At 44.1% G+C, this 12,774-nt stretch overlaps 2 protein-coding genes and 1 pseudogene across 3 annotated transcripts in view; 1 reads left to right on the plus strand and 2 right to left on the minus strand.

The window, feature by feature from the left end:
* Nucleotides 1-12,774, plus strand: part of LOC113611689 (gonadotropin-releasing hormone II receptor-like) — a 17,918-nt pseudogene continuing 5,144 nt past the window's right edge.
* Nucleotides 5,467-7,217, minus strand: RBM8A (RNA binding motif protein 8A). 2 transcript variants are annotated; one of them, XM_027091000.1, is made up of 6 exons: nucleotides 7,082-7,217; nucleotides 6,744-6,803; nucleotides 6,539-6,613; nucleotides 6,223-6,359; nucleotides 5,795-5,931; nucleotides 5,467-5,683 (listed from the first exon to the last, which is right to left on the minus strand). In XM_027091000.1, the coding sequence occupies exons 1-6, from the start codon at nucleotides 7,146-7,148 to the stop codon at nucleotides 5,638-5,640; spliced, it is 522 nt and encodes a 173-aa protein (XP_026946801.1). In that variant the 5' UTR covers nucleotides 7,149-7,217; the 3' UTR covers nucleotides 5,467-5,637. The 2 variants fall into 2 exon arrangements, with proteins under 2 accessions (XP_026946801.1, XP_026946800.1); XM_027090999.1 differs by having other exon boundaries at nucleotides 6,539-6,616.
* LIX1L (limb and CNS expressed 1 like) overlaps nucleotides 12,090-12,774 on the minus strand; it is a 17,560-nt gene continuing 16,875 nt past the window's right edge. The window contains 1 exon segment of the mRNA XM_027090983.1: nucleotides 12,090-12,453. Coding sequence (XP_026946784.1) covers nucleotides 12,211-12,453 — 243 coding nt within the window. The 3' untranslated portion in view covers nucleotides 12,090-12,210.

Raw genomic sequence — 12,774 nt, forward strand, 5'->3', positions numbered from 1 at the left:
GGACCAAGGGCGGGGCTTGCAGGAGTCCGGGCGTAGCGAGACTGCGCCGCAGTGCTCCCGCCAGGGCCGCTAGGATAGGGTTGCCCCCAACCCTGGGGTGTTTCCAGCAGAACACCCCCAACACACACACACTCACTCGCACGCTCCGACCGAATCCAGGGCTCTAGGGGCTAAAGAAGTCTATGGAAGTAGAAGCCAGCACCAGATCCCTGTTCCCTGCAGGACCCTGACAGTTGGACAGGTGACCTCCAGAATACAGACGGAGAGTCTCCAGAGACAGAGGCTTTAGTGGACGAAATTCGCAAAATACCCAACTCATATCCTTAAAAGAAGAGAGAAGAAACAGTGGACGCAGCTAACCTCTTCAAACCCACACTTCATCCCCCTACCCCTTTCCCTTCCAGGTCGCCATGTCGGCAGGCAACGGCACCCCTTGGGGGTCAGCAGCGGGATCAGGAGTAGAGGTGGAGGGCGCAGAGCTGCTCACCTTCTCAGCTGCCGCCAAGGTCCGAGTGGGAGTGAGTGTTGCGCTGTTTGTTTCTTCGGCTGGAGGAACCTGGCCGTGCTGTTGTCAGTGACACGGCCGCAACCCAGCCAGCTCCGCCCCTCTCCGGTAAGACGACTCTTTGCCCATTTAGCAGCTGCCGACTTACTGGTCATTTTTGTGGTTATGACCATAGATATAGTTATGCCACCAGGAATATCACTGTTCAATGGCTGGCCGGGGACATCGCATGTCGGACACTCATGTTCCTGAACTAATGGCCATGTATGCCGCAGCTTTCCTGCCTGTGGTCATTGGGCTCGACCGCCAGGCAGCCGTACTCCACCCGCTTGAACCCCGCTCAACTGGAAGGAAACTTCTGGGAGCAGCCTGGGTACTCGTTTTCCCGCTTGCCTGGAAGGTGAGTGACTTGTCGGAACTCAGGGCTAGACTGGACAAGAATTTGGGTACACAACAGAAGCCTTCGGATTCAAGGGGTGTGCTTGGCCGCGGTCACCGTTAATCCTCAGCGTGGGGCCTCTGCTATCTCTCTTGCAAGTTAAGATCATTGCATGTTAATTTGTACTTCTGTTAAGAGCCTTTGTTTTTACTACACTTGGCTTCCACCTCTTTGCCTTCTCCGAGTTCCACCTTCTTCAGATTATTGCAGAAAAACCCTAGGGCATGGTGGAAACATATACGGGAAGACATTAAGAAGACAGTGAAATCAGGGGCTTTGGGTAAAACTTTGTGGTACATTCATTCATCAATTCAGAAACTATTGTGCATCCCCCAGGTGCGTTCAAATGCTCTATCAAGGATAGAGCAACAAAGTCCTGCCTTCAAGAAATTTATAGACTAGTGCAGAGTCAAATTAGTACGCAATTACAATACAGCGTGCAGTTAAGCATTATGCTAAAGGTAAGCATAAGGAGCTAAAGAACTGTCCAAGACCCACTCTTGGACAGTCAGGGAAAGATTCCTGACTTCCCAGAGATGTTACAATTTGATTCTTGAAAGATAGGTGTTAAGACAAATTACAGCAGGAGGAATGCTGGAGAAGGTGGAGGGTGGATGATCTCAAAGAAGCTGCAGCTAAAGTTGAGGACTAGAAAATGGTGAGTAATGAGCCTGGAGGGGAAGGAAGAACCAGATCACAAATATTAAGCTTGTACTTTATCCTGAGGGCAGTGGAGAGACACTAAAGTAAAAGGTGGAGAATGACATAATCAGATTTGTATTTTTTACTCTAGCTTTATTGTGGGTGTCAAAACTGGAACAAAAGGGAGCATCTGAACTTGAGTACCAAGTAATCAAATCTCAATATTGAAAATGAACTAGAAATCTAGAAAAAAAAAGCTAAATATGAAGCAATTTCTTCAAAAAAACCAAAACCACTACCACCATCTGAAAGCAGCATCTCTGAGTCTAGGGTTAGGATTGTCAGGGAGAGGGCTAAAATTTCAGTCTCTGGAATAATACATTACAGAGTCAGATTTAAGATTTGATCCTTAAATCCTCAAATATTAGAAATATAACTAACAACAGTTAGTCTGACCGCAGTTCTAAGACAAACAAAAAATATTGCTTCCAACAATATGTTGCAAACAGGACCTCTGCTACCCAAAGTTTTAAAAAGCAGCATGTTTCCTCAGTGCAAAAGGAATTAGTTGGGTTTATATGAAGCAAATTTTAGATGTGGACTGGGAATTAGAATTGGGATTGCTTTTGTTGTTCGTTTGTATTACTTTGCTCTGTTTTTCCTGAGTCTAGGCTCTACCACTAACTAGCTGGATGACTTTGGATAAATCACTTGAAACATATAGGCCACAAGATTATGGAATAGGAGATGCATTTCATCCTTTCTTAGAGCCTGACAATCCAACGACAACAATGCAATGTCTATTTGCTTCAATAGCAAACTGACGGTAACATGATTCAGGTGCAAAAGGTGTTATTTTGGGCTCTAAATTAGCGACCTCTTGTATAAATTCTGCATTGCCCATATGTTGCATTTAAAATATTAGTGTCAATAAAAAATTGTTAGTATGGTAAAGGGAATATTGGTGTAGTTAGAAATTATTTTTGTAGACTCAAGTTTTCAAGTATCAGAGGTAAAGACTTCCACAGTAGGTAAATTGCACATAAAATAGGGAAAGGAGAGTCAGAGGTAGGGCTATGGACCAAAACATAAGTCCAGGAGACTTGCCTATTTTTTAAATTAATTTGGTTGTGCCAGGTCTTAGTAGCGGCAGGCGGGCCCCTTAGTTGTGGCATTCGAACTCTTAATTGTGGCATGCATGTGGGATCTAGTTGCCTGACCAGGGATCGAACCCTGCCCCCTGCACTGGGAGCGTGGAGTCTTCTACGACACCAGGGAAGTCCTGCCTATTTTTAAACCTCTTCTCACAACCTGTCAAGTATTTCTAGGCATGGTGCAAAATCGCGCCCCCACCCCCCAAGAAAACGGCCAGAAACGTATGGACTCAAGATAGGGGAAGAGGAAAGACCACTTCCCAACTAGCTCAGAATAGCCTGATCATAACTCCAAGCAGTTCATAAAATTATATGTCTGTGGCTCATACTATTCACCTTTCCTGAAAGTCCCTCATGCCTGCTGAAATCACTTTCCAAATGCCTTCCTTGTATCTAGAAATTTGATACCTACTAAGCTTGCCTTTTATCAAACTAGTAGTGACTCAGTCTACCTTACCTGAAACTCAGGTACTAACCCTGAAGCTCTCAACTGAAAAATACTCATTACTGATTCAAACCAAAAACCCAGCAGTTTACCAAAAAGGAGAAGGGGCAGCCAACAACATTTGGAAAATGTTACATTTTATTATTTAACGTTGTTTCACCATTATAGTTGTACACTAGTCAGTGACCTGACTATTACTACAGGTCACTTTACACAGTGACTGCAAAATGGCCTGAAATTTTAGCAGCACCCATTTTACACAAGATTTCTTTTTTCCACTGAATCACAGACACATCAGGAATAAGTTCAGCTTAAAATGTTGGTGAGGAAAAAAAAAAATGTTGGTGAGGTGGTAGAGATATCCTTTGATAAAATGCAATGTTAGAACAGTACTTGAGAAGACAGGGTTCTTTAAGTCCCAGATTTAACAAACAGCCTAAGAGGAAGACAGGGATTTTCAAGATACATTCCTAACCTTTTAAATATGGCACCATACTCAGCACTGCAGGAAATTAAGAACAAATTGGAATTATGCACTGTATTAGCTCCCAAGTTTTCTCAACAATCTCATTAAAAAAAAAAAAAAAAAAAAAAAAAAAAAAGGGCTTCCCTGGTGGCGCAGTGGTTGAGAGTCCACCTGCCGATGCAGGGGACACAGGTTCGTGCCCCGGTCCGGGAGGATCCCACATGCCGCAGAGCGGCTGGGCCCGTGAGCCATGGCCGCTGGGCCCGTGCATCCGGAGCCTGTGCTCCGCAACGGGAGAGGCCACAGCAGTGAGAGGCCCGCGTACCGAAAAAAAAAAAAAAAAAAGAATTGGGAAGAGATACTGTTGAACTGGTGGGTAGGTTGGCATGGGAGGGGAAAGGGAGACCAGTTCTAATAGTCCTTGACTCCACTCCAGCTGTTCCTGTTCCACACCGTCCGCTGAGCTGGTCCAGTCCCCTTCACTCAGTGTCACCAAAAGCAGCTTCAAGGCTTGATGGCAAGAGACCACCTCTTCACCTTCTGCTGCCTCTTCCTGCTGCCACTGACTGCCATGACCGTCTGCTATAGCCGCACTGTCCTCAGTGTGTCCAGTCCCCAGACAAGGAAGGGGAACCATGGTGAGACCCCAACCCCCAGGCCCTAACCCATACCCTAAAACTATTGCCTCTAGCCTCATAAATTTGATAGCTATCTATCAAACCAAAAGTGAGTTGCTAACCATATCTCTAGCAGCTGATGCTGCACATAACTTTATTGAATGCCTTCAATTCTAACCAGCCACTAGCCATCATTCTATGAAGTGGAGTTAGCTGGGCAAGAATTAAGGAGAAGGGTGATCAGTATTCCTTTGCTCTTGGACACCAACAAGACTTCAAATAGACTTTGTAGCTTCATGTAACACAACAGCACCTCAATCGAAACCTTTTTTGCAGCACGTCTGTCATAATCTCTGGTGGGAGGGGAGCGTATAGTCCCAGGTTGGGAAGGGGAAGAGGGCTTGTACCATTCTCTTCCTTATAAGGGGAGAGCTCCATCTCACTATTTCTGCCCATCCATCAACTCAGAAGCTGAGTGGTTCTGAATTTGAGTGTATTTTCTAAGTTCCCAGCCCCTGCCAGTGAATTTGCCCTCTGCCGCTCCTTAGACAATCGCCCCCATGTTCATCTTCAGGGTCTGCGACTGGCCCTGCTTGTCTTGCAGACCTTCGTCCTCTGCTAGACATCTTATAACCTGCTGGGTCTTTGGTACTGGTTCTATCCCACCATGCTAACTGAAATGCCTCCCAGCCTCAGCCACATCCTTTTCCTCTTTGGCCTCCTCAGTGCTCCTCTGGATCCTCTCCTCTATGGGGCCTTCACCCTTGGCTGCCGAAGAGGGCACCAAGAACTTAGTATAGACTCCTCCAGGGAAGGAGGTTCTGGGAGAACGCCCCAACAGGAGATTCAGACCCTTAGACAGATGAAAGTACAAACAAAGGTGGCAGCAAGAAAGGCAGGAGAAACAAAAGAGACATTCCTATGACATCCATTTGCTCAGGAGAGCATATTTAAGAACAGAATAATTATTCTCTAGTATCATGAGAACATCTCACTTGTACCCCTGGCTCCCTTAGCTTCCAAAAGAAAGAAAGAAATACTGAGCAGTGTTTCTACTTTGACCCTAGGTGAGACTTGAGACTATATTTAATGTAGAAACTCACACAGAATTCAGTCCCTGGAAGAAGTATCTTCACAGTGACCCAGAGTGTCTTACTGTAAATAGTGCTTCAGAGCTTGCAATGTTAGAACAGGAAAGTAATTTTAGAAAACAAAAATTGGACATTTATTCATAACTCAAAAGAAACACTAAGCAGGTAGGGTAAGAGATTAAGTATAGATGCAGTGAGTTACACCCCAGCCCTATTTCTCCAAGGCTGCATAGTCAAACGGAATCTCTGGAGAGGACACCTGGACAACAGAGGATGGGTCAGCGACGCCTCCGGTCTGGACTCCTGCTGCGTCTGCGGCCACCTCTAGGGAGAAGGAAAAGGGGCAGGGTCCATCAGAGGGACATAATGCCATGTCCTTATTCTGTTTTGCTCATATTTCCTCCACTAAGATAGTGTTTCCCCTCTCCACTTTACCTCCTCTTGCCCTTGGGTGGACCCCGAACAAAACACCAGTCTACGCTGATCGGCTGTCCCATCAAATCCTGGCCATTGAGTCCTTCCATAGCAGCTTGGGCCTCCTTGTATGTTTCATACTCAACTAGAGTATACCCCTGGAACAAGTGAAAAGACAGATTATCAAAACTCTATTCCACCAAGCTTTTTTCTACTCAAACAGAAAAATCCATAAACTCTAAACAACAAATGTACATTACATATCCCTACTATATATACAACTTGTCTGTCTGTTTCTGCCTGTCTCTTTGCTATGTCTAACAAAATCAATTCCCAAAGTCATTTTATTTCAACTTTACTCTTGGCCAACCACAGCAAACATGGGAGAACTACCAATGCTGTCTAAGGTTTATGGGTGAAGAGAAGCAATGGAGTATCACTCAGAATACCTTTAGATATCCTGTACGTCTGTCCAGGTTGAGGTGGATGTTTTTTATTTCTCCATACTCTGCAAATTTATCATGGATGTCTTCTTCCGTGGCTTCCTCATGGACTCCAGTAACAAAGAGAATCCATCCTTCAACAGCTGTTCGGGAAAGGAGGGAGGTTGTTTGAGCACATGAAAGAAAAACTTCAAGCAAGATCACAGAAGTAGAGTGTGCAGACTCCACAGAGATTGGTTAAGCTACCTCTGACCCCATTCCTACTGGGTTTTATTTCATTGGCCCCTAATTCTCTACAGACAGACAGGTTCCATTTACTTACAGCGCTGTGGTCCGGGTTCATCGCCATCCTGCTCCACGCTGTCATAATCCTCACGCATCCGCGCTCGAGACCCCTCTTCTATTAGAAAGACACAGGAGATCACCGGAAATCCCCCTCCTCCCACTGTTCACCATGTGTCTTTATGGGGACTCCAAAGCTCGTCGCTCTCGCCATTCTAGACCCCATTCCACCCACAAACACTCACCGGAGCCAAAGCCACGGCCCTTCCGTTTCTTCGCTTTTTCTTTCAGTTTGTGGATGCTCTCTGCAGCCCCAGAAGTGAAAGAATAAGTGAGAAAGATAACAGTTATTTACAACAATAGTCTCCTTCCAAGACATTATCAGAAACCAGACCCCACCACCTCCAGGTTCAGTCCCTTCCCGGCCCGCCCCCATTCCTCCCATCGGGGGCGGAGTCTCCAACCAACCGAAACCCACCTCCCCGGCTCCCATCCTCCCTGCTGGGGGGAAAGATTATATTTTCCTAATACGTCCTTCTCTCGCACCTTCCCCGCTTCCCGCAGCCGCCTCCACTGTCCTCACCGTCCCCATCCTCATCCATGGCGAAATCCTCGCCCCCGGCCTCATGAAGATCCAGTACGTCCGCCATCTTGCCTAAGCTCTAACTCTCGTCCGTGGCGCTCAAGCACTTGGCTCCTCGGGAAACTGTCGCGGATGGGAAAGGTCTCCAGTCAAGTTGACCAATTAAAAACTAACTCTAAGTCCTGCCCTCGGCGCGGTAATAATACGCAGTGGAGGCGGGCCTACTTGGGGAAGATGCCGGAAGTGCTCCTGTAGCCATCTTGAGCGGGTCGCGAGCAGAAGGGGGCAACCCCGTGTGGGACACGCTGGGGGTGTGGGCGGAGTTAGTGACTTACTCTTACCTAGAGCAGACAACGAGAAACAGTACTGACAGTGGAGCCCAGCCTAATTTTATTAGAGGGTTGCTTTTCGTCTCTTTTCATTGCATACCAGGAAATGGAAGTTGAAGAAAGTTTTTTCTCTAAAAACTTGCAGGCCTATACTGTTCCCGAGGAGCAGTCGGATCTGTGATGGAAGCATTAAAAAAAAAAATTGTTCGGTCAGCAATGCTGCCTCAAAAAGCTGCTTCTGGAACGTACTGCAGCATGGCCTTTCTCTCTCAGAAAATCAGCAGACCTGGGTGTCCGTGTTGATTGATGAGACAGATATCAACTTTTCTTTTTTTAAAAAATAATCTCTCTGGTAATTCCCTGGTGGTCCAGTGGTTAGGACTCCCGCTTTCACTGCAGGCGGGGTTCAATCCCTGGTCAGGGAACTAAGATCCTGCAAGCTGCCTGGCGCGGCCAAAAAAATAAAACTAAAAATCTCTCAAACTCTGCCTACCACCTCTGGGAATTAAAATATCATGGATTTAAACAAAATAGGGGCTTTAGCTTCTTTGAGGATAGTACAGATATTTCACGTTTAAAAACCCAGGAGTTGAGGCAAGGAAAATATTGCCCCCACATTCTGGAATCCGACGTAGGCCTTACACAAACAATAGTGGACTGCATATTCACTCATTTATTAATTTTTAAATCAAACAGTTATGAATGCCTATATGTGTGTCTAATATTAGAAGAGGTGCTAGCAAGACAAGGGGAAATACTTGCATTATCAACAATCACTTTATAATAACATTATGAAAGTGATCGTTGCCATCACAACGCACTAAGGCAATAAAAAGAAAGTTTCTAATAGGATGGGAAGTAAGAGTGCATTTAAGGGAGGGCTTCCATTTAAACTTGGCCTTTAAGTCTGGGTACTTTTCCAGGCAAAGGAGTTGTATTGAGACTAAGATACACTAATCCATTCTCTGCAATATGTAGTGTGATCTTTTAAAAAATCAGTTGGTCACATCTCTACTAAAAACCCTTACTTGACTTATTTTTGCACTTAGAATAAAGTTCAGACTCACACAGCCTGCTCTGCCTATGTCTCCAAACTCTTCCACCACCATTCTTCCCTTTCACCCATTAAGCTCTCCCTATACTTTCCCTCAACTATGTTCTACTCTTTCCCATCTCTGGACTTTTTGTAACTCTCTGTCCCTGATGTTCTTGCTCCAGCTTTTCACATGGCTAGTTCAACCCCAACCCCGTCCTGTAGGTCTCCCTGAGATACTACTGTCACCCAGAGGGGTCTTCTCTGCTCTATCTTTCATTCTTATTTCCTTCACAGAACTTAAATCCAAATCTTTAATTACCTTGTTTACTTTCTAACTTGTTTATCGTCTGTTTTTCCCCTTAGAATGTAATCCTTATGGCAGAGATTCTTATGTACAACTATATCCTCAAAGTTTAGACCAGTGCCTGGTTCATAGTAGACACTTGGTAAATATTATTGAATGAATATCAGAATGGCAAGAAATTCCGTATGCCTGATGCTGTGTAATCAGGAAATAAAGCTGGAAATATAGTTTAGGGCCAAACTGTATGTCATGCTAAGGATTTGGAACTTATCCTATAGGCAAGAAATTTTTCTAATTCAATATTTTAGTATTCATAATTTTTAACATTTGCAAATAGCCCCCATACTATTTTCAATTTGTGTTTTTTCCTTAAATAGACTGGCGTTTTAAACAAATTTACACTAAATTTAAATATCACTGCCATAAATGGAAAACATATTTTTCTATTACAAATTCAGCTAAAAGCATAACTAGTAAAAATGAAAAATGTTTGGCCATGTACCACCTAAAATCTTCTCAGATAATACCAAGGGTTCACATATAAAATTTGGGAAGTGCCGCTAAAGGTACAGATAGCTAAGTGATGGTTTAAGCAAGGGAGTGGTACAGTCATAAGTATTTTAGAAAGAAATCTGATAGTAGTGTGGAGGATGTTAAGAACGAAGTTAGAGACTAATTAGGAAGCTACTGCAGTGGTCCAGCCCCGAGATGATAAAGGACTGAACTAAGACAGTAGATATGGACAAAACAGATTGGGAAGTTTGTACCGAAAGTAAACTCAACAGTGAGTGACTGATTAGGTGATAATAGGGAGGCATTGAGGATGGATCTGAGGTTCTAGCTTAGGTAGCTGGGCAGATAATAATTTCTATAGCAGATCTGGGGAGTCAGAGGAGCACGTATGGAGAAATGGTTTATTTTAGATATGTAAGTTCAAAGAGCTTGTGTCATTCAGGTGGTAATGTCCAATATGTGGAAATATAGATGTAAAAGCTCAACAGTTTGGGGGGCTTCCCTGGTGGCGCAGTGGTTGAGAGTCCACCTGCCAATGCAGGCGACACGGGTTCGTGCCCCGGTCCGGGAAGATCCCACGTGCTGCGGAGCGGCTGGGCCTGTGAGCCATGGCCGCTGAGCCTGCGCGTCCGGAGCCTGTGCTCCTCAACGGGAGAGGCCACGACAGTGAGAGGCCCGCGTACCGCAAATGAAAAATAACAGTTTGGGGTGAGAGGAATAGTTTTGACCATTGTATGATAGTGGGTGCGACTGCCAGCGGAATGGGTAGAGCTTCAGGAGAAAGGGCCAAGAACAAAACTCAGGCTCCTTAAATGTCTGGAGAAGCAGAGGCAGATGCCTTCCCCCAGCAGTACAACCTTATTTCTACCACCAAAAAAATACTAAGAAAAGTTCTTTTTTCATATATATGTAAAAGAAAGGGTCATTTTAGAGCTCCTCTGATACATAGGTCTCAAGAAAGAATCAATCTGGCTCACTAGACAAAAATCTATTTTTAATTGTATAAAATTATACATATAAAATACATAGAAAGTACTAAAAGGTAAGTAAAACTTTAACACCAAAAGTAGACAGATCAGGGAACAATTTTTCTCAAGTTCTTTGGGATCTTACTGGTTGGTATTTGAGAAAAATAATCCAGGAGGTGCAAAGACAAGTTCTTCCCATAACTCAACACCCCTTAACACTTCCCAGAGAAAAGAGCAAAGGAGAAATGAGGGTTTATGATATCTGGATTATAAATATCAATAAAAATTGAATAGACACACCTATTGTTTAATGTAGGAGCCTCTGCTCCAACCCTACATGTGCTTCATGGAATACAGAGATGGAGCTTGGAGAATTCAAGGAAATCCCTTTCAAGCACTAATGCAATTGTTGCTAGATTCCTTGCTTCTGATCCCATATGTACTGGTCACTAAGATGATTTCAAAAGCAAGAAAGCTGACTTTCACCTTTCCCCTATCTGATCCAAAAGAGCAAACTGTAGCCTGTTTCCTAACGCATTTCTAAAAGCAAAGTGTATAATTGTTAAATGGAAAATGTAATTGCAGGAACATTAATTTCCCAAACTCAGTTTAGGAAGTGCACTGAGCTATAATATAGTATAAAGGTGATTACAGAAACAAGGAGAAAATATATCTTAGAGAGACCTACAAAAAATTCTCCCAAAGGGAAATGCTTTAGCTGTACTCCAGATCATTTCTCTCCTATTTTACCCAGGAAAGAGGTGGGGGAAGAGAATAGTATTAAAAACACAGGTAGCTGATCATTGATTCTCTTTCCCCTCTTGCAGTCTCTCATGGTTCCAATTAGGAAGTGCCATAATGCCAAAGTCTCATCTAATTTTTCTGATCAACTCATGCTCTAATAATCAATGTGGAGGAAGAGGAAAGAAAAGAGGGAAAACAAATGTGAATCTAAGGTATATACATCTAAGGTCGTAAACAGCAGCCACTTCGTGGGAGTAAGAGGAACATAGCCCTCACCAAATTGGACAGATAATGCTTCCAAAGAGAAAAACGATGGGAGGAGAAAAAGGAGGGAAATATGCTTTATCTTCTACCAATCTTTGCAGGCAGGAAGATCTATAGCCAGGGCTTAACTAAGCTAGGTGAGCAGGGGAGGAGGAGTAAAAAAAGAATATTGAAAGGTAAGCAACTTCAGCCCTGGCCCCTTCAGTAGAGTATACTGGAAATCTGGACAATGGTATGGTATGGTATGCATGCCCCAGAAGCAACGTAGGTGATAAACCCCTACAGCTTGTGTTTATACTCCCTCTCTTGTTTCTGGGCAGTTTCTCAGCAATTATTTTAAAAATAAGAAACCAGATCTCCACTTCCTTCCAAATAATAAAGTAAGGAAGCCTCCAAAATGAAGTACCATTTGCAGGCAGAGGAGGAGTAAGGTAGTGGTGTGGAGGCGGGGGGTGTAGGTTAGGAAATATCTAGTTACTGGAGGAACAACTTGGTACCAAGTAGCCCCAGCTCAAGAGAAACCAAAGCCGAAGTCTTCATTTTCATGTCCTGTTGGGTCCAAGAGAAAGCAGGAATGAGGGTGAGGGTGAGGCACACAGTCCTTATTCAAGCTCCCTGTTATTTTAAAAGAAGGAGACATGAACAATTAGTCAATCACTCTGTGCTATTGAAATGACTACACAGAGTTACTGGAGTGTAAGAGCTAACAAAGCTCCAAAGACAGCCTGCTCTTCTCGTAAAGTGGTGTGGAGATGTTTTAAAAGCAACTACATCCAAAAACTACAAGTAAGAAGAGGGATCTCTCAGCAAATAGGAATCCAGGTGTAGAATTTATACATATATATATATGTATATATATATATGTATTTTAAAGTATAAAACTGAGAAAGTATGTACAGAAATCACACTAAGTCTTAGAAAGACATATAAAAAACGGGCCTGGAGAGGATGGGGAGTATGTGGGTAGATGCCTAGCAACTGGAAGAATGCATGTTGCCCAACTGCCCAGCAGCCAGCATGAGAATATCTTTCTTCTCCTTGTGGAAGCGCAGCTCCTTGCCTGCCAGCCGGGCTTCATCCAGCTCCCTCTCAGTAGAGGCCAGCTCTCTAGACAGCGCTCCTGGCACACTCTGCTCCCGGCTCACCCAGTCCAATGCCATTTGGTGGCGAATATCATCGTCTAGGGCCCGGTGTGAATAATGAGCCAACACTTCCTGGAGGGGGAGAGGAATGTCAAAGTCACGGACAAAGTAAAGGTTCATACCACATTGACCCAACTGGGACTAGGAACTCTCAGCCTTTGAGTTGTAACTGAAGTCAGCACTGGAGTTCTTTGAGGAGATTCTTATGGGGAATTTCCTGGTGGGAGAAGCAAGGCAGGTAAAAGAATCACAGTTAAGATTTTAAAAGGAAAGATTATGGGAATGAAGCCTTTAAGTAAGGCTTTCAAGATTCACAACCTGGTAGGCTTGCTTATTCTAACACAACATCCACCTCCAAATAGTCCTTCTGGGACTTCCCTGGTGGCACAGTGG

This window comes from Aethalodelphis obliquidens, unplaced genomic scaffold (assembly GCF_003676395.1).
Source record: "Aethalodelphis obliquidens isolate GAN/ISIS:26980383/991018 unplaced genomic scaffold, ASM367639v1 scaffold70, whole genome shotgun sequence".
Classification (NCBI taxonomy): Eukaryota; Metazoa; Chordata; class Mammalia; order Artiodactyla; family Delphinidae; genus Aethalodelphis; species Aethalodelphis obliquidens.

Coding starts and splice junctions, on each gene's coding strand:
- RBM8A (XM_027090999.1), bottom strand. CDS start 7,148: ATGGCGGACGTACTGGATCTTCATGAGGCCGGGGGCGAGGATTTCGCC. Junction 6,360..6,538: donor TGAACCCGGACCACAGCGCT/GTAAGTAAATGG, acceptor TTTCCCGAACAG/CTGTTGAAGGATGGATTCTC. Junction 5,932..6,222: donor GACGTACAGGATATCTAAAG/GTATTCTGAGTG, acceptor CACTTGTTCCAG/GGGTATACTCTAGTTGAGTA.